This window comes from Scardinius erythrophthalmus, assembly GCF_964197995.2.
Source record: "Scardinius erythrophthalmus genome assembly, chromosome: 13".
Classification (NCBI taxonomy): Eukaryota; Metazoa; Chordata; class Actinopteri; order Cypriniformes; family Leuciscidae; genus Scardinius; species Scardinius erythrophthalmus.
Window position 1 is genome coordinate 27,773,399 of NC_138233.1, and position 20,544 is coordinate 27,793,942.

General features: G+C 41.0%; 1 protein-coding gene across 2 annotated transcripts; it reads right to left on the bottom strand.

The window, feature by feature from the left end:
- Positions 1-1,805: 1,805 nt before the first annotated feature.
- LOC308700943 (lysozyme g-like) lies at positions 1,806-16,737 on the bottom strand. 2 transcript variants are annotated; one of them, XM_081382875.1, is made up of 5 exons: positions 4,555-4,612; positions 4,318-4,401; positions 4,012-4,208; positions 3,084-3,222; positions 1,806-2,042 (listed from the first exon to the last, which is right to left on the bottom strand). In XM_081382875.1, exons 1-5 carry the CDS (start codon positions 4,556-4,558, stop codon positions 1,909-1,911), a joined length of 558 nt encoding a protein of 185 aa, XP_081239001.1. In that variant the 5' UTR covers positions 4,559-4,612; the 3' UTR covers positions 1,806-1,908. The 2 variants fall into 2 exon arrangements, with proteins under 2 accessions (XP_081239001.1, XP_081239002.1); XM_081382876.1 differs by lacking the exon at positions 4,555-4,612 and adding an exon at positions 16,602-16,737 and having other exon boundaries at positions 1,816-2,042.
- Between the last annotated feature and the right edge of the window lie 3,807 nt (positions 16,738-20,544).

Here is a 20,544-nt window from a genome sequence, read left to right on the forward strand (position 1 = left end):
CGACTAACCTGTTGTTTTGTTGTTGTGCTGTTTCTTTAGGATCGACTGCCAGTACCTGCAGAATTGGAGTAGTTTACTTGTTCTCCTCGAAGTGTTCCCTGTTCGAAGTGTTCCCGCTCAAGTGTCTTTCATTCCTCGAAGTGTTCCCTGTTTGAAGTGTTCCCGTTCAAGTGTCTTTCATTCCTCGAAGTGTTCCCTGTTTGAAGTGTTCCCGTTCAAGTGTCTTTCATTCCTCGAAGTGTTCACTGTTCGAAGTGTTCCCGTTCAAAGTGTTTTTCATTCCTCGAAGTGTTCCCTGTTCGAAGTGTTCCCGTTCAAGTGTCTTTCATTCCTCGAAGTGTTCCCTGTTCGAAGTGTTCCCGTTCAAACAAATTATAATTGTGTTATAATTATAATTTCACTAGTTCACACTTACAAATAAGTCAGATAGAATAAATGCGTATTTGGCGTGCTGTCCGAGGAGAGGGCTCCGGGCTCGGTATTCGGCCCGAACCCAGAGTACTCCCCCCGTATTCCTAGCTGTAAAAGATTGAGCCAAGAGTGAGGAGTCGGGGTGGTGGAGGGATGCTGGAAAAACTGTCAAGGAATATTAGGTGAGTTGACAGAGTGGATATATATATACTTCTTGTCATGCTGATTAGGGTAGACATAATTGTTTGATGACGAGTAGATTGGATTGATTATTTGAACGTGCTCCTCCCGAACTTTGTTTATAAAACATCATTAAAATGTTAATGTGAACTGTTGTTTTCCAAATAAATTAGCTGAATTTACCTAATTTTGAGTATGCATTCATCATTCAGCAGATTTAAATAGTCTTTAAATGAGGTGTGGGCAAATGAGGACACAAACTGTCCGCCTTGAAAATGACATATTTAGTACCAGCACAGGACGTTGTCACAACGTTGTGCTTACTAACTGGTAATGTCGCAAAGTTACGTTGTCACAACGTCGTGCTTACTATCTGGCAACGTCACAAAGTTACGTTGTAGCAACATATCTGGGAATTTCACTTTTCCGGTTGCCACGACGTAACTAATTACGTCGCCACTACGAAAGTTTGGTCACCAGATTACGTTGCAGTTACGTAACAGTTACATATTTGTGTTAGCTTGGCTGTTAGCTAATTGGAGATGTTTTATTTATTTGTATTGGTAGCCTACATTCGTGCTGCGAGATGTTTCAAAAGTGGTGGGGACAATATCGACCTTAGCAAAAATTTTTTTTTTTTTTGTCTACGTGTTCTGTTTCACTCTGTAATTCTCCACAGCTGAAGCTGAAGCTTGCGACTATGGTAAGGGATGTTACATTTCCAAAACACACTCGAGGTGTTCGAGTTCGACCAATGACAACACACTGGGTCAGCTGGCCAATCAGAGCACACCACACTTTTCGGAAAGTATAGAAATCTTCACGTTTTAGAAAGACTGGGCATAGAGAACCTAGAGTATGTGAAAAATATTGTATTTTTTTAACATTAAAGCATGTTAACATATTCTATTATACCCAATATACAAAATAATGATCTTTGTCAACAAAACAGCATCATGTGACCCATTTAATTAAACATCATGTAAAAGTGAATGGCCTATATGGGACAACACCTAAAAAAATGCAGTGCGCCGTCACGGTGACGCTGTGGCAGTCCGGATTGGAATAGTTGCACACGTGCTTCAGACACATTCATGATGAGGCTTTCTTCATAGCGTCAACATCAGATGTCTCGTTCCCTTCTCAGACGTTTTGTGCTTTACAGAGAAGAAAGGCTGTTCATTAAATTTACGTTACATGAAAGACACATGATCAAATGAATAAATGAGTTTTATTTCATTCCCAAAAATACAGAAAAACTAAATACAGAACAGTGAACAATGGTTCACTTGGTTAAAAGATTATAACTGCTGTTCTTCAGTAACCCTTGCTTTTGAACCACTGGGCTCGGGCCACAACATCATTGGAGTAATCACGGCCTGTGGTGTGCTCGTCTATGCACTCGTATGAAGGAACGCTATTCACACCTGCGTTGTAGGCTGATATTCCCCCTGGAACAGATGTTATAAATTACACATGAAACACTCACTTCAAATCAAACTAGGCGATCACATACTATTTGCATTTATACTCTGCAAAGTTAACATTACTTCTAAAACCTTTGTGAAATCTTCTAAATGTACATTTTACAGTTAAATTCAACAATCCAATTAATCAATAAATCAATAAAAATCTTAAAAATTGGAAAAAAACAAGACCTTGTGTACTTATCTATGGAAGCTTGTTTCCGCCACAAAAAAAAAAAGATAATTGCGACTTTTTATCTCACAATTGCGAGTTTACATCTCGCAATTCTGACTTTATTTCTCAGAATTGCGAGATATAAAGTCAGAATTGCGTGAAATAAAGTCAGAATTCTGAGATATAAAGTCAGAATTGCGTGATATAAAGTCAGAATTCTGAGATATAAAGTCAGAATTGCGTGATTTAAAGTCAGAATTCTGAGATATAAAGTCAGAATTGCGAGATATAAAGTCGCAATTGAGTCTTATGAAGTCAGAATTCTGACTTTTTTTCTCGCAATTGCGACTTTATATCACGCAATTCTGACTTTATATCTCAGAATTCTGACTTTATATCACGCAATTCTGACTTTATAACACATAATTGCGAGTTTATTTCACGCAATTCTGACATCTTTTCTCAGAATTGTGAGATATAAAGTCCAATTCTAAGCGGAAAAAAGTCAGAATTCTGACTTTATAACACGCAATTGTGACTTTATTTCACGCAATTCTGACTTTATATCTCGCAATTCTGACATTATATCTCAGAATTCTGACTTTATAACACGCAATTGTGACTTTAAAACACGCAATTCTGACTTTATATCTCGCAATTCTGAGAAATAAAGTCAGAATTGCGAGATGTAAACTCGCGATTGTGAGATAAAAAGTCGCAATTATCTTTTATTTTTTTTATTTTGTGGCGGAAACAAGCTTCCATATTTATCCACAAATTGTAAGTTAATCAAAGTTTTAATTAGAGTTAATTTATGGATAATCTGAGATACGAGTGTATCCTAACCCGACCTTTAAAGCATTGCTCTTGGGTCCACTGGGGAAACTTAGCTTTAATTTCTTTAATGAAGCCAATGAGTATCCCAGTTCCTTGTGTGACATGTTCCTCACTGTTCCATGCACCTACTGGAGTATGCCAGCGTTTGTCAATCTGAAAAAAAAAAAAAAGACAAAAAAAAAACCATCAGTAATAAAGCGAATAACAACTATATGTTACAGATTAATAAATTGGGTCAATATGTGGCAAATTAAGGGAGCACTGCAGGGGAACTGTTGCTTTGAAAAGGGAAGTTGGGAAAATCAAGTTTACACAATCATTGAAAAAACAACAACCCATCATCTTCTTTTTATGTAACACAAGTCTTCGGATTGGCTCATTAGGTGGAGGCATGGCCTGACAAACTGTGTACATGCTTTGATATGTTGAATTCATGCGGTTGATATTGTGTTACTTCCCAACCCCTCCCAACTATCCAACATTTTCTCATTAACTGTCAAAAGTCCAAAGAATGCTCATTATTTTTAGGTTCCTTAATGCTAAAAATATATATTTTACTCATTAATGCTTTCTTAAAACTTTGCATGTATTATCTCTGAAAAGTATTTCCATTTTATTTTCAAATTTAGTTTAAACACCCTAAATGTCATCTTATGTGCACTTCCACTTGAGTGTATCCCTCATAAGATCTCCCTGTCCTGGAGTTATTGTTTTCAAATAGACTAGATCTATTCCTCAGTGTTTCCCAACCCTGCTCCTGGAGGCACACCAACAGTGCACATTTTGGATGTCTCTCTCATCTGACCCACATATTTCTGGTCTTGGAGTCTCTACTAACAAGCTGATGAGTTGATTCAGGTGTGATTGATTAGGAAGAGTTGGAAAATGTGCAGTGTTGGTGAGCCTCCATGACCAGGGTTGGGAAACAGTGCTCTAACCAACCTGCATGAGACCAAAGGCATTGCCATAGTCGCCCCACCCATCCTTCAGAGTGTTTCCGGCTCTGGACTCTCTGGATATGATCCCCGCGATCACAGCCGGGTCCATCTGATTTGCTCTGCCAACTTTAGTGATTATACTCTTGTAATTATCCATGCGGGCCAGATCAACCTCAGCCAGCTTTTTAGAGGCGTCAACCCCTATAACAAGTTTAAATCAATGTTAATATAAGCTGTAATGCAGTGCTGTATATTTGGGAATCATTCAAAAGTCAGATGTGAGTTCTAAGCAGTCACACATTCTTCTCACCCTTTACGGTTAATTTATCCTGTTTTGCTGTATCCTCTGATGCACCGCTGGTGTCTATTTTCATGACGTCTCCATAAGTGCATGCTAGAAACAACATGGAAAATATGTCCTGAAGCTCTTTCAATCATCAAGTAATTATACTGTAGCACATTAATGCAATAATACACACTAACAAGAAGTTACTAATAATTCAGGCAATATCAGATAAAAACACGCAGTACTTGATATTTAACTTACCCATGACTTAGAACTGCTGTGTGAGATCAAATCACTGAGTTTGATGAGTCCTGGCACTAAATCAGACCGCTGCAGGACGTGATTATATATGATCGCAGAGAGGGTGTGGTCTCTCTTTTTTACTCAGATCTCTTCCACTGAGGTGTGGAGAAACAAAATTTGCAACTGTGTCTACAAAAAGGGAGGCGGCCGGGGCGGGGGCGGGGGCGGGGGCGGGGGCGTGGGGGGGGGGGGGGGGGTGGGTGGGCGTTGCTAACACATTAACATTACGAAGTCCAGCAATCGATTTAAATAGTACATTGGGTTAACTTTACTTTGTCGTTTAATGAGGTCTAATACATATAGGTTGTTTTTCTCTCTCATCAAAACCGGTTATTTTTACCAGTGGTTGTAAATCAGGCAACGATAACGATATAGCAAGCCGTTTTAACATTTAATTCTTAAAACCTACTAGTATCTATTTTCATGCTGCTAGTACTTATTTTTTAGATACTAGAATCTATTCTATTTATACTATAGCCCAGGCCTACTTATTCATTAGATACTAGTTCTTATTTATTAGATAGTACTTATTAATTAGTTACTAGTATTTATTATTAGATACTAGTACTTAGGCCTATTAGATACTAGTACCTAAATAGATACTAGTTCTTATTAATTAGATACTAGTACTTATTTCGATAGTGACTTGTAACTATTCTTTTTACTAGTAACACATTTTTAATTTTTGCAATTGACTTCTATGGGGATCTGACATTCAGATATCAACTATTCAGTTCTGACTAGTTTGTATTCCAGTTGTGACTAGTACATATTTATTAGGTAGGCTACTAGTACTTATTTTTTAAATACTAGTAGCTATTCCTATACTAGTATTTATTCAATAGCTACTAGTACTTATATTCAATACTAGTACTTATTCATTAGATGAATAACATGATTGAGAGTTCTGCTTGCTTTTATGCTGCTTCCCTCCTGGTTGGTTGGTAAGCAGGTGCAGCTGGGGACACAATCAACTACCGCCAGAGGAAAAGAGTGGGAGGAGCCAAAGGAGAACAGGAGACACAAAACAAAAACAACAAAAGAAAGAAACATACCACAGTACCATGCAGCTCTCACAAAACATATACGTCTTTAGACGTAGTATCTTTTGTCATTTTTACTAGTAACTATTCTTATTTTACTAGTCACAACTGCTTTTTTACTCGTCTTATGAATAGTCAGAAAAAATAAAATAAAAAATAAAAAATCTTACTAGTAACATTTGAAATAAATACTAGTATCTACTGAATAAGTACTAGTATCTATTGAATGAGTATTAGTAGCTAATGAATAAGTGTCTATTTAATAGGTACTAGTATCTAATGACTTTGTACTAGAATTTATTGAATAAATACTAGTATCTAGTAATAGGTAGTATCTAAAAAATAAGTACTAGTCCCTAATGAATAACTACTAGTATCTAATATATATGTACTAGTCACAATTGGAATACACACTAGTCAGAACTGAATAGTTGATATCGGAATGACAGATCCCCATAGAAGTCAATGCCAAAAATTTTAAATTTGTTACTAGTAACAAAATAATAGTTACTAGTCACTATCGAAATAAGTACTAGTATCTAATGAATAAGTCCTAGTATCTATTTAATAGGTACTAGTATCTAATTAATAAGTACTAGTATCTAATAATAAATACTAGTAACTAATGAATAAGTACTAGTGTCTTTTTAATAGGTACTTGTATCTAATAAATAAGAACTAATATCTAATGAATAAGTACTAGTATCTTTAAAACGGTACTAGTACCTAAAGAATAAGCACTAGTAGCTAATGAATAAGTACTAGTACTTAATGGAATAGATACTAGTATCTGAAAAAAATAAGTACTAGTAGCATGAAAATAGATACTAGTAGGTATTAAGGATTAAATGTTAAAACAGCTTGCCATAATCGAACGAAATGAATGCTCTGCTAGTTAATGTTTTATTTATTTGGTACATTTGTGCCACAAGATGTTTCAAAAGTGGTGAGGACAATATCAACCTTAGCAAAAAGTGATAGGGACACGTCCCACCCATCCCACCTGCAAATTATTAGTCACGCTATATTAGTCTAAGCACACCCGAGTGCAGTGAATCATACTGTAAGTTGGCAGACTTATCATGTGGAGGCTTCAACACCTCAAAAATCATGGAAGAAAAATAATGACAAATGTTTTTGAAACAAAAAAGCGTGTTGAATTGCACTACTTAAAAAAAAAATATGCATTGCATTAACCCTTGTATTTTTAGGGCTTGCATTTTGCATTTTGCATTTCACACATGTTTTCATTTAAAAAAATTCAATAATCCACATTCACCTATTAGATTTCACTTCCAAAATATTCATTCTGATTATAAAATACAACCTATAATATTCGACAGGCAATCTTCGGTCCATTTTATTTCGTTTTACAAATTCACTAAAAATACAATGCATTAAAATGCAAGCAGGGTTAACGCAATGTATATATTTTTTGATGTAGTGTAATTAAACAAGCTTTTTTGTTTCAAAAACATTTGTCAATATTTTACTTCCATAAAAAAGGGTTAGCTACTTTTGATTAACCAACTTGATGACAAGTGAATCCCTAACTTTGCTAGTACAGACAGGAAAAGAAAGTGAAGAGAAATAAAAGGTTGTTGGAAAAAGTACTTTTTTTCTGGAAATGTTGGCACTCGTACCAGTGTAGTAGCATGCCACATTTCAACTTTCTTGATCAAATGCTTGAACGATTTGTTTAGTTATGGGCCCCAGTAGAAATGCCTGCTCGTGGCAGCCGTCTTCTAGCACTTTCTAAGAATACAAAGCCAGATTAAGTAATTTTATTGATTTTTTGCGTAACATTTTACAAAAAGGTCTCATTTGTTAACATTAGTTCAGCAGTTCATCTTTTCACCTCTGAGCCAAGCACTTGTGTTGTTCCAATGCAATCAACTGTTCGAGTGATTTACTATGAGTCAGGAAGAAGTTCTGCTGGTGTGAAGGCGCTATAGCGGTGGTCACGATCTTCGAGAGCGTTTCCTGCTGTTTCAATGACAGCCTAAAAGAGCTTTCCTTGCATACTGCAGGCTGCAATAATTCCTGCAAGCTGTGCTGTGGCCGTTTCCCGTTTCCCATTTCCATGTGCGCTTCACCACTTAAAGAGCTTATTTCCCTGAAAAGAACAAACACGGGTGTGACATGGCATCTTTTTTTACATTTTTATTCCACCTGTGCATTTTTGTATGTAGTCGTTCCTGTCCTTATCTGACGGCCACAATCACTGGGTGGTTCATGTTTTCACATGCTGTTTTTTTGCATTGGTATGCAGCAGAGGTTTTCCTCTCTGCTGTTGACCAGCCGCTGCATGTGTGTAAAAGCACAGCCGAAGGTCTGCTTGACACTGTTGGGAGATCGACAGTGGAAATGTGTGTATGTGTGTAAAATCACCGTATTCAGGATTGCAAAGACTCTCCCAACCAGCAGTCAACTGATAAAACTTGCACCTGAACATGACAAAGACTCCGACCTGATCAGAGTGGGTGGCAGACTCAGAATATGTGACAACCTGGACAAAGACATTTTACATCCTGTTCATTTCATAATTCAGCACTATAACACCCAGCTACTTAATCTAGGACCTTGATGGGTATATTCTGAGCTACGGCAAAAGTGAGGCAGTTTAGAAACATCAGCGCTATTGTCCTGAATGCTAAAAGTGGAGAGGCCGACCAGAAATTCCTTTTCAATTTTATTCAAAACCCCCCTTTTACTCCACTGGGGAGGATTGTTCTGGCTCCTTTATTATCAAAGTGTGTCGTTGTACAGAGAAAAGGTGTGATATCCTCTTTTAGTGCCACACCACTCGAGCAGTCCACTTCTTCTGGTCCACATGGATACTAATTTATACTTGATTTCTCTCCAATGCTTTATTTTCTGTAGGGGAACAGCTACAAGCTTCTATCCGATCAAGGAAACAATGTCACGGGGGGGAGTTGTTGTTGGTAGAATTATTTAGAAGTGAGAGGTTAATGAAATCAGCCCTACGGACGACACTGGGAGCTCAGATTATCACTGAATAGGTATGGAGAAACATCTTAGTCGAGGCTGATGGTCTCTTAAATTCAAAACCCTTGGGGTTATGTCTTTAGTGATGTGGCAGATCCAGATCCAGATCCCATGATTCCGAATTCCTTGCTTATTGGGCTGCCTGACTCCTCCCTACCTCAGATGGTCTATCCCGAGTCTGATCTACTCAGTTAGAAGAGGTGGAGTCACAGACAGATTCTCAGTGATTACTTATGGAAGCATTTCATGCAGGACTTCCTATCGACCTTACAGGCATTTCCATTACAGTTGGAACTGTAGTTCTTATCACTGATGAGCAATTGCAGAGAGTGCTCTGAGGAGTGGGCACTGTTTTTTTTTGTCTACCAGATTTGGGGGCGGCCCAAAGTCCATGTTCAGTTTGTTTTCTTTTACTATAAGGGCTGTACAGTTATTAGGTTGGTCATTGATTTGACTTGAGGAGGTGTGGTCTAATTAGTGTGTAACGAAGAACCAGACTCAGTAGGATCCATTTGCAGCTTTATTAAGAATAGTCGTACAGGCAGGGTCAACAACAGCAGACAGAGCAATGGAGAAAACACAGAGAACATCCGAGTAACAGGCAGAGGTCAGGGCAGGCAGCAATAATCAGAGTCCAATAAACAATCCAAGTCAGCAATCAGGAAACGGGGAAACAGTCCAAGGTCAGAAATACAAGAAGCAAACATGGGTAATAACGCTCAGTAGCGACAGCCAGGGCAAATCAAGACTTCGCAGAGATGTGGTGTGTGAAAGTGGCTTATATGTGTGTGTGTAAATGATGTGCAGGTGTGTTGTGCAATCAGTCCCAGGTGAGAGGTATTATGGGAATTTGAGTTCAATACGAAATGGTTCATATTCAGGAGACGGATCCCTCCGGTGGTGTGGAGGAGGCGGTACGGGAGCCTCCTCTGTAACAGAGCCCTCCCCCTGCGAGCAGCTCCTGACGCGAGGAGGCAAACAACGCCGGGGCCTTCCACGAGGTCGAGGGGCCGGTTTCTCCAGGTGCATCCAGTAAAATTCCTCAGTGAGTGTGGGGTCCAGGCTATCCCCTGAATTGACCCAGAATTGCTCCTCCGGACCAAACCCCTCCCAGTCAACCAGATACTGGAGAATATTACCCCGACGTCTGGAGTCAAGCAACTTGTGCACACGATATGCCTCCTCGCCGTCGACCAGAATAGGTGGAGGAGTCTGAGAGGCGGCTCCCTCCTCCGGCTCTCCCCTCGGACCACCAGCAGGTTTTAGCAGGGAAACATGAAAAGTAGGAGAAATACGAAATGATGCAGGTCTAATCGAAATGATACAGGAGATATTTGCTTAACAATTTGGAACGGACCAACATACCTTGGACTGAGTTTGCTACATGGAAGTCGGAGTCGTAGATCTCTGGTTGAAATCCATACCCATTGGCCGATGTGGTACTCTGGAGCTGGGCGGCGCTGGCGGTTGGCTTGTTGCTCTTGTCGTCTAACAGCATGAAGTAAGTGAGTGTGTGCTTGATCCCAGACCTCCTCTCTGTTGTGTAGCCATTCAGTGACAGATGGAAGTTCTGCGGGCTCGCCGGACGAGGGGAAGAGAGGAGGTTGGAAACCAAGTATACATTTAAAGGGAGTTATGCCAGTGGCGGGTTTGACCAATGAATTTTGGGCGTATTCGGCCCAAAACAAATATCTACTCCAATCAGCTTGATGTTGTTGACAGTAAGATCGGAGGAAGCGGATGACGTCTTGATTAAGGTGTTCAGTTTGGCCGTTTGACTGAGGATGGTAACCTGAGGTAAGGCTGATGTTTACATTTAGATGCTTGAAGAATGCTGTCCAAACTCTGGAGGTGAATTGAGGTCCCCGGTCTGATACTATATTTTAAGGTAAGCCATAGAATCTGAACACTTGGTTGCAAAGGAGCTCTGCTGTTTCGAAAGCAGTGGGAAGTTTGGTTAGAGGGATTAATCGGCAGGCCTTGGAAAATCGATCCACAATGGTGAGTATGGCGGTGTATCCTTGAGAATTGGGTAAGTCGGTGATGAAGTCGATGGCGATGTGAGACCAGGGACGTTGAGGTATCGGAAGTGGGTTTAAGAGACCAGCAGGTAATCTTCAGAGTGATTTGGAGTTGTGACAATTGGTGGAGTTCTGAACGTGCTTGATGGTATCTGACAGAAGAGTTGGCCACCAGAAGCGATTTTGGAGTAATTGTGTGGTGGCAGTGATTCCAGGGTGACCAGAACTTGGTGAAGAGTGTACCTGATCGAGGAGCCGGGAACGTAGTGGATCTGGGATGAAGAGGAGGTTCGCTGGGCATTCAGCGGGAGGTGGTACTTGGAGGTTAGCTTGTTGAATCTCAGTGATGATATCCCATTGAACGGGAGCTACTAGCAGATGTTCGTGAAGGATGTTTTCAGGAGTTGGATTTTGAGCTGTTTCCTCAGTTTGACAAGAGAGAGCGTCAGCTTTGGTGTTCTTGGTGCATGGTCGATATGTGACAGTGAAATTAAATCTGGTGAAGAACAAAGCCCATCTGGTTAAGACGTTTGGCAGATCGTAGATACTCAAGGTTCTTGTGGTCGGTGAGAATGATGAACGGTTGACTTGCTCCCTCCAGCCAATGGCGCCATTCTTCCAATGCTAGCTTCATGGCTAACAATTCACAATTGCCCACGTCGTAGTTACGTTCGGCTGGAGAAAGTTTGCGGGAAAAGAAAGCACAAGGGTACATCTTGGCTGGAGTACCTTGCCGTTGCGATAAGATGGCTCCTCCTCCCGTATTGGAGGCATCTACTTCTACAATAAATTGTCGTTCAGGATCAGGTTGACGTAAAATGGGTGCTGATGTGAATCGAGTCTTTAATTCCTGAAACGCTTGATGTGCTTCTGTGGTCCAGTGCAGACAAGCAGTGTGACGTTTGGTCATGGCAGTCAAAAGAGTGGCTATGAGACTGAAGTTTCTTATAAACCATCTGTAGAAGTTCGCAAACCCCAGGAAACGTTGTAGCTCCTTAATGGTTTGAGGTAATGGCCAGTCCAAAACTCCCTTGACTTTCTTCTCATCCATAGCTACCCCCTCTTGGCTGATGACTTACCCCAGAAATGATATGCTCATCTGATGAAACTCACATTTCTCGACTTTGGCATAAAGTTGATATTGTATGAGACGTTGTAAAACCAATCTGACCTGACGGATGTGCTCCTCCATAGAGTTTGAGTAGATCAAGATGTCGTCGATATATACGATCACCCATTTATCCAGCATATCCCGAAATATGTCATTCATGAGGACTGGAACACGGATGGACTGTTAGCCAGGCCGAAGGGCATAACCAGGTATTCATAGTGCCCACTAGTGGTTGAGAACGCAGTTTTCCACTCGTCACCTTCGCGGATGCGGAGCAGGTTGTAAGCGTTGCCTAAATCTAGTTTGGTGTAATATTTGGCTTGACGGAGTTGTTCTAAGGCAGCTGGAACAAGTGGTAGAGGGTATCTGAACTTGACCGTGTTTTCATTCAACCCCCAGTAATTGATGCATGGTCGAAGCCCTCCGTCCTTTTTTTTCACGAAGAAGAAGCCAGCGGCTGCTGGTGATGTGGAGGGTCTGATGAAACCTTTAGCAAGCTCTTCTTCTATGTAGTGCTTCATGGCCTCAGATTCAGGTTGGGCTAGAGGAAATATCCTTCGCTTTGGGGGTGTGGTACCGGGGATTAGATCAATGGCACAGTCAGTCGAGTGATGTTCAGGAAGTTGTGCGGCTTTTTCCTTGCTGAAGGCTTCAGAGAGAATGGCATATTTGGATGGTAAATTTTCTAGTTCTGGCTCTGGTGCTGTGGAATCTGGGACCTGACAGGATATACGTGTGACTTTGGATAGACATTGACTGTGACAAGTGGTATCCCATTGAATAATCTGACCTTCTCTCCAAGAGATGTGAGGATTGTGAGTTTGTAGTCATGGAAACTCGAGAATGATGGAGTGATGAGGAGCATGGATGACGTAGAATTTGATGGACTCTGAGTGTAGGGATCCAATGTGCATCTTGACTTCTTCTGTTATTCGATGAATTTTGCCCTTACGAGGGGTTGTCCGTCTAGTGCCTCCACTGTCAGGGAGGAATGACAGGGATTCAGTTGTAGTTTACACTGTACAGCAAATTTGTGAGAGATGAAGTTCCCCACTGCTCCTGAGTCTATTAAGGCAGTGGTTGAAATAACATCACCCTGAACTAGCAGACGCACAGGTAGAGTGAGACTGGATACAGTTGTGTGGGTTTTGACATTGGAACTCACCGGAGGAGACTTGGACGAAGTGTGCAGGAAGACTTCATGTGTCCAGACTGACCACAATAAAAGCATAGGTGATTCTGCATTCTGCGTTCACGTTCCTTTGCCGTGAGGTGAGTGAAACCAACTTGCATTGGTTCATGATCGGATGTTGTTTCTTGGAAGTAGAGATGTGCTGTTCCGGAACGTCGTGAACGGATTAGATTGTCAACTTGTATGGCCAGGTCGATGTATTGGTTCAAGTCTTTACCTTCATACCGACAGGCTAGCTCAGATTGCAGTTCAACAGTTAATCCTTTTCTGAAAATAGTTTTTAGTGTATCTTCAGGGGGTGGTGCTAGCACAGCGACGCGCAGCAGCAGTGTGTGAGAGTTGTTTGGAACACGAGTGTTTATACGAGTTTTATGTGTTTAAGTAAGTCTTAACTTGTTTCTATTAATTGTGATTACGGTTTGTCTCGTTTACGTTTGTTTTCCTCACACTTTTTTGACTAATTGCACCTTATCGGACCAATATGTGGACTTACCGTGGAGCTGGACTTTTTCTCCTGTGGAGCGTGCTCTGTCATCTTTTGGCCCGTCTACCAGTACACAGTGAAACGTTGCAGTATTCACGGGAATTTCTTCTCCTGCTCTGTAATGCAAGAGGTGGTTCCGTGGATCCAAATGTGGTCTTCCCTGAGGAGATCGTTCAACCGCTGGTTCCCATTCCCGTGGCTCAGAGCTGGATTTTGCCATGGGCGAGGAGGAAGAGAGGGAGACGTGGAGGTGTACGGCAAAGGCTTAAAAGACTTGGACATCGCAGAATCCCTCTTCCCTCCATAATGTTAGCGAATGTACAGTCTCTCCACAATAAAGTGGACGAAGTTCGAGCACACGTGAGGTTTTTGGAGGAGTATAGAGACGCGTGCATCCTCGCCTTCACAGAAACATGGCTCAAAAATCACGTCTCCCAGGACACTATGGAAATCGAGGGCTTTGGAGCACCCTTTCGTCTAGACAGAGACCCTGCGGTGACCGGTAAGTCACTGGGCGGAGGTTTATGTTTATACATTAATAAACGGTGGTGCAACACAGTCATCATTCGTGAGTCCTTATGCACACCTGACATTGAGCTTTTAGCAGTGTCGCTACGGCCATTCTACTTGCCGAGGGAATTTCCCCAATTATTTGTGACTGTGGTTTATATACACCCCAGGGCTAATGCGGACATTGCAATACAATCCCTGACCAAAACAGTGCAGAGTTTCCAAGCACGAGCGCCAGATGCTCCGATTTTTTTAACGAGAGATTTTAACCATTGTAAACCCGGGAAAGCGCTTGGTCACTTTTTTCAATATGTCACTTGCCTGACTCGGCATTCTAAGTGTCTTGATCTTTGTTTTGGGACAGTCAAACGAGCTTACAAATCGCTCCCGAGAGCTCCTATCGGTGCGTCCGACCACAGTGTTGTTTATCTTGTCCCGGAATACAAAACTGTTCTGAAGAGGAACAAGCTTGAGAGAACTTTGGTGCCGGTCTGGTCGGATGAATCGGTGATGGATTTACAAGAATGTTTTGCAGACACTGATTGGGACGTTTTTAAGAACTCCTCTACAGATATAAATGAACTAACAGAAACTGTTTCTAGTTACATTTCCTTTTGTGAGAACATAATTGTTCCCAAGCGATCCCGTTTGATTTATGCTAATAATAAACAATGGGTCACAAAATCCGTTAAGGAATTAATTAATCAAAGGAATATTGCTTTTAATCAAGGAGACATGCTAAATACAGGGAGCTCTCAAAGCAAGTTAAGAGAGAACTTAAACTTGCAAAGTTTGCTTAAAAAGATAAAGTTGTAAACTTATTGAGTGCAGGGAATGCACGCCCTGCTTGGGAAGGTGTAAAAAATATGATGGGTATGCCAACAAAGAAGAGCGTAGTTTCACTTAATGGGACAAATGACCTACAACTTTCAAATGAATTTAATGTTTTTTTTAATCGTTATGATGAGCATAATTTTTGTAATAAGGTATCTGTTTTTAATGACTCTGCTTGTACTCCTCCTAATGTCCATATTGACAAATGTGCTGTCATCAAAGTTTTTAGATCAGTTAAAGAGCGGAAAAGCCCTGGTCCTGATCTTATTGGAGGACGACTTAAAAACTGTGCTGTGCAGCTGGCTGAAATTTTTACTTATATCTTTCAATTATCATTACAGTTGCATATGGTCCCTCGTCTCTGGAAGGACTCTATAATCGTTCCAGTCCCAAAAATAAAAGCTCCCAAGCTACTGAACGACTTTAGACCTATAGCACTCACTTCCCTGGTGATGAAATCATTTGAAAAACTTGTGAAGACTGCCATAATGAACTCTGTGCAGGACAAACTAGACCCTTTACAGTTTGCGTATAGGCCAGGTCGGGGTGTGGATGACGCTACAGGAACACTTTTAAATTTGGTTTTAAAACACCTCGAGGGGGCAGGTTCTCTGGTCCGTTTGCTTTTTGTTGATTTTTCTTCCGCGTTCAACTGTATTAAGCCTCATGTTTTAGCTGATAAACTAAAACAAAATTTTAACATTGATCCTGGCCTGATCAGTTGGCTGATGGACTTCTTAACAGAGCGGCCCCAGCGTGTTAGGGTGAATGGGGTCCATTTGGATGTTCTTTCATCATCAGTCGGATCTCCACAGGGCTGTGCCCTGTCACCACTTTTATTTATTCTATACACTAATGACTGTCAGAGTATCTACCCAGGTCACCATGTTGTTAAATTTGCAGATGGCTCTGTCATCATTTCATTTTAAGTCAGAAAAACTTTGGGCATGGCCCTGTTTTACCAGACTTTGTTGAATGGTGTGAATCTTCCTTTCTCAAAATAAATGTAAACAAAACTAAAGAAATGCTTATTAACTTTGGTAGGTCATCTGTGTCTCTTACTCCAGCTCTTATCAACAGCCAAGTTGTGGAGCAGGTAGAGACCTACAAATACCTGGGGATAGTCATTGATAAGCTGCGCTTTGAGTCACAAGTAGATGCAGTTTGCAAAAAGGCTCATCAACGTATGTATTTTCTCCGTAAACTTAGAAATTTTAACCTGGATACTGTTTTTATGAAAATGTTTTACTCTTGTTTTATCGAATCAATTCTTACTTTTTCTTTTATTTGTTGGTATGGTTCCCTCTTGGAGAAGCAAAAGAACAGTCTGACTGCTGTAGTCAAAGTGTGTAGGAAAATAGCTGGAACTGCTTTAAATGACCTCAGTGAGGTGTACAAGGTTAGGCTATCACCGCTGATCCTTCCCACCCCTTGTGTCAAGAGTTTTTGATGCTCAATTCTGGGCGCCGCTACAATGTTCCACGGTGTAAGACTAACAGATTTAAAAAGTCCATGATCCCAAGAGCAATTAGTTTTTTAAATGATAGAGTAAACATATTGTATTATGATGTGTTCTGTATGTTTTATGTAACTGCTGCTGTAAACCAAATTGCCCCATGGGGGACAATAAAGCTAAACTAAACTAAACTAAACTAAACTAAACTAAACTAAACTAAACTAAACTAAACTAAACTAAACTAAACTAAACTAAACTAAACTAAACTAAACTAAACTTCTACCCAGTTGGTTTGTGCGGCGAGTGTGCTGAAGCTTAATGCATATTCGGCTGTTGTTCTTTTACCCTGGGAAAGATGGAGCAGTTGTTCGCCAGCACTTCCTCTCTCAGTAGGATGTTCAAAAACATTGCGAAACTGTCGAAGGAAAGTCCTGAAGGATGTGTAAGATGACCCATCTGGTCCCCAGACAGCAGTAGCCCACTCTAATGCTCTTCCTGTGAACATACAAATGCAATTCGGCTGGAGTCATTGGAGTAAAGTGATGGTTGTTGATCGACGAAGAGTGTGCATTGAAGCAGGAAACCTTTGCATTTCGTTGGGGTGCCATCAAATTTTTCAGGAAAGGCTAGTCGAGGATTAACTGGAGTACTCACGGTGGGTGGAGAAACTGCTTGAGGTTGCACAGGGGGAGCGTTAGCCGCTAACGTACAGAGACTTTGTAGACACTTGACAAGCTCCTCAGTAAGCGTTGTCAGATGGTTAAGCTGGTGATGATGCAACGCGAGCTGTGAAGCTTGAGCTGACATTTCCGTGGACAGTTGCATAACTGCTGCTGGATCAGGTTTTGGCGAAGTCTTCTGTAACGAAGTACCAGACTCAGTAGAATCCATTTGCAGTTTTATTAAGAATAGTCGTCTAGGCAGGGTCAACAACAGCAGACAGAGCAATGGAGAAAACACAGAGAACAACCGAGTAACAGGCAGAGGTCAGGGCAGGCAGCAATAATCAGAGTCCTATAAACAATCCAAGTCAGGCCAGGCAGAGAAACAATCAGGAAACGGGGAAACAGTCCAAGGTCAGAAATACAAGAAGCAAACACAGATAATAACACTCAGTAGTGACAGCCAGGGCAAATCAAGACTTCACAGAGATGTAGTGTGTGAAAGTGGCTTATATGTGTGTGTGTAAATGAGGTGCAGGTGTGTTGCGCAATCAGTCCCAGGTGAGAGGTATTATGGGAATTTGAGTTCAATACGAAATGGTTAATATTCAGGAGATGGATCCCTCTGGTGGTGCGGAGAAGGCGGTACGGGAGCCTCCTCTGTAACAGAGTGATTGTGATTAGAGTGAAGTAGAGTGAAGTATCTCAAGTTTGGTAATAGTGGAGTGAAAGCATGAGGTCCTGCAATCTTACATATGAAAGCAGCAAATTAAGACAGAATAATCTACAGGGAGAATATTTATGATTCTTGAATGTGCGTCATTAAAAACAGTGAGTGTCATTTGACTGTTAATTATATTATTATTATGTAAATTATTCACTGTTTAGCGTGTTAAACTGCTGCTAAGTTATATTTCATGTAATATTACAGTGTGGTTTCTATATTACGTGAAATATTTTGTTAATTGTGCCAAGCCTGAACGCCCATTATAGAGCTGTCATGACTCAACATTTTTTGTTGAGCTGTTTATGTTAATTGCACATTTATGTTGTTTTTATGTTATGAGTTAGATTTATTTGTTTATTGTAGAACCACACTCAGGTGTCATACACTCAAACGATATACATAGCCTCCAAGGTCCTTTCATCTTCGCTGGTCCCTGCTCCAACTTGGTCCTCCAAACTTTGGTCTCCAACCTTCCTGACTCTGCCTTGGTCTTCTGCCCACTGGCTTCACCCTAGTCCACACTTCTCAAGGCTCTACCATGGATCTTCAGACCTCTGGCTCTGTAAGAGCACACTTTTTGGCCTGTTCAGCTTTGGCCTCCTCTGCCGGCTCCCAGATGGACTCTGCCTATTGGAGGATTTGACCCTACTTCCTGGACCCTTTTTAGTAAATGGATTACCGTGACTATTCTCTCTTTATTCACCTCCTTGCTTTACCATGCTAATGTGACAGTTTTGTTGATGAGAGGAAAGCTTGCAGCACTTTTAATAATTGTTGCTCTCGGCAGTGTGGGGAGCGCTTGGATGTTTGCTAACAGTGTACTGCTGATCAGGTATTTCGAACTTCTTTTGACTCCTAAGCAAAGAACAAAAAAGTATTTTGCTGTGAGTTTATGGGGGCTTTTAAGCCCCCAAAGTAGCTACTCACCAATGGAAGATTACAAGAGAACAGTAAGTATGTTGTTATCTTCTGAGCTATTCTGAGATGTGTTTGAAGTCTCTGTCTTTTGCTTGATATTAAAATGTGCTCCATTATGATTGCTGTTGATGATGAACTTAAAATGATAGCTAATGCATGCCGTGCTTGAGCGCAATCTAATTGACTCTAATTGATCAGAACACCATCATGAAGAAACAAGCCGACTGATCTAGCCTCACTTATTTTTCATTTCTTTCTTTAATTAGTTCCTTTTCTTTTCCATTGAGAGTCTCGCTTTCTAAAGCCCTATTCGGACAGGATTAACTTTACAGAGGTAGATGGAGTAATGTAATTTTACTACAGGACATCTGTAATAATAATGGCCAATTTGCATGGGATAAGAGATCTCAGTAAAACCAGCAGTTTTAGTGGGGAAGTAGGAGGGGAAACGATTTGGGATATGCGCACCGTCATCACCCTCCTGTCGTCATGTGTGTATTATGTTGCTTCCTGATATTACGTGCCCAAACACATATAGGGCCCTATCTTGCACCCAGCGCAATTGACTTTGTACACCGACGCATGTATCGTTCCTATTTTGCACCCACGCAAAGCGCGCTTTTCCCTCCACAGAAGCACGTCGCTAAACTAGGGAATGAACTTGCGCTCCCTGGGCGGTTCAGCGCAAAAAAGGAGGCGTGTTCCGGCGCAAACGTTCCTTCATGCTATTTTGCAGGTTTAGAAAACAATTGCGCTACTAACCAGAAAAAAATAGTTTAAAGTCAGTGGCGCGTTGCGCATGTTATTCATATGCTATTTTAAGGGCGCATGCTTGGCCATAATCAATGTAGCGTGTGCACAGCGCGCACTTTGATTCTCTCATCTACACAGAAGCAGCAGTTTTCATTTTTGCAAATCATACATTATTACGATAGATAGATAGATAGATAGATAGATAGATAGATAGATAGATAGATAGACAATTTATTATAAAAGCATACATCTAGCTTACACATTTACCCAAATTATCATACGCCTTTTTAACCGAAGTTAATTTGGGTGGGTTTCTCCATCCCCAACGTCCCTGACGAGAGCGTTGCTCTCCTCGGCTGTGAATCGCTCCTGGCGCGCGCCTGGCAAATCCGCCGTTACAATAGGAATCCGCTTTAGAAAAAGCGCGTCTGCTCTTAAAGGGAATGTGAGATGACGCTCTGATTGGTTTATTTCACGTTACGCCCAAACCACACCTATGAATAATGAAGCTCTTCAGACCAACCCATTTTAGATTTGCGCCTGGCGCAAAAGTCATTTATCCCGCCGGGAAAATAGCAACAGCGCCAAGACCCGCCCACAAAGTTACTTGCGCTTTGCGCTTTGACACTTGCGTTTCAGATCGTTAAAATAGGGCCCATAACCTATATTTATATATATACTGTATATATAAAACAGTTATGTCCAGTCGAAAGCTTTTTTGCCGCAAAGCTTCAGTCAATGACTCTATAGTCTTTCCTCGCCTCAAACTTCAAACTTTAGCAACGAGACTGCTGCTGCGACTCAATTCAGAGGCTGCATCCTTCGAAAGCTGCATTTGAAGGCTGATTCCGTAAGCCGCGGCACGACGAAGGCTGTCCCAATTTGAAGGCTCTTTCAAATGCGGCCTCTAAATGCGTCCTTCGTTTCCTGTGAAATGAAGGATACAACAGATGGTTCCTTCGTGGCCTTGCCTACTCCAAAATGAATTGCGCGTCAGTGACGACGGGATTTATTTGAGAGAAATTGACGAATTACACTTTTAAACGTAAGAATTGGGTTTCAACTTACTCAAATATCTAATAAACAAACATAAAAAATCTTTAATAATATCGTACTAAGATGCGATTATATATAGTTTATACTATATAGTTATATTTATATTAGGGCTGTCAACGTTAACGCGTTAACGCATGCGATTAATAAAAAATCCTTATCGCGTTAAAATAAT

What these genes read in the sequence shown, in the direction of transcription:
- LOC308700943 (XM_081382875.1), bottom strand. An exon ending in ATGCCTTTGGTCTCATGCAG is followed by an intron (nt 3,223 to 4,011) that starts GTTGGTTAGAGC and finishes TTTTTTTTTCAG; the next exon opens with ATTGACAAACGCTGGCATAC. An exon ending in CCAAGAGCAATGCTTTAAAG is followed by an intron (nt 2,043 to 3,083) that starts GTCGGGTTAGGA and finishes CATCTGTTCCAG; the next exon opens with GGGGAATATCAGCCTACAAC.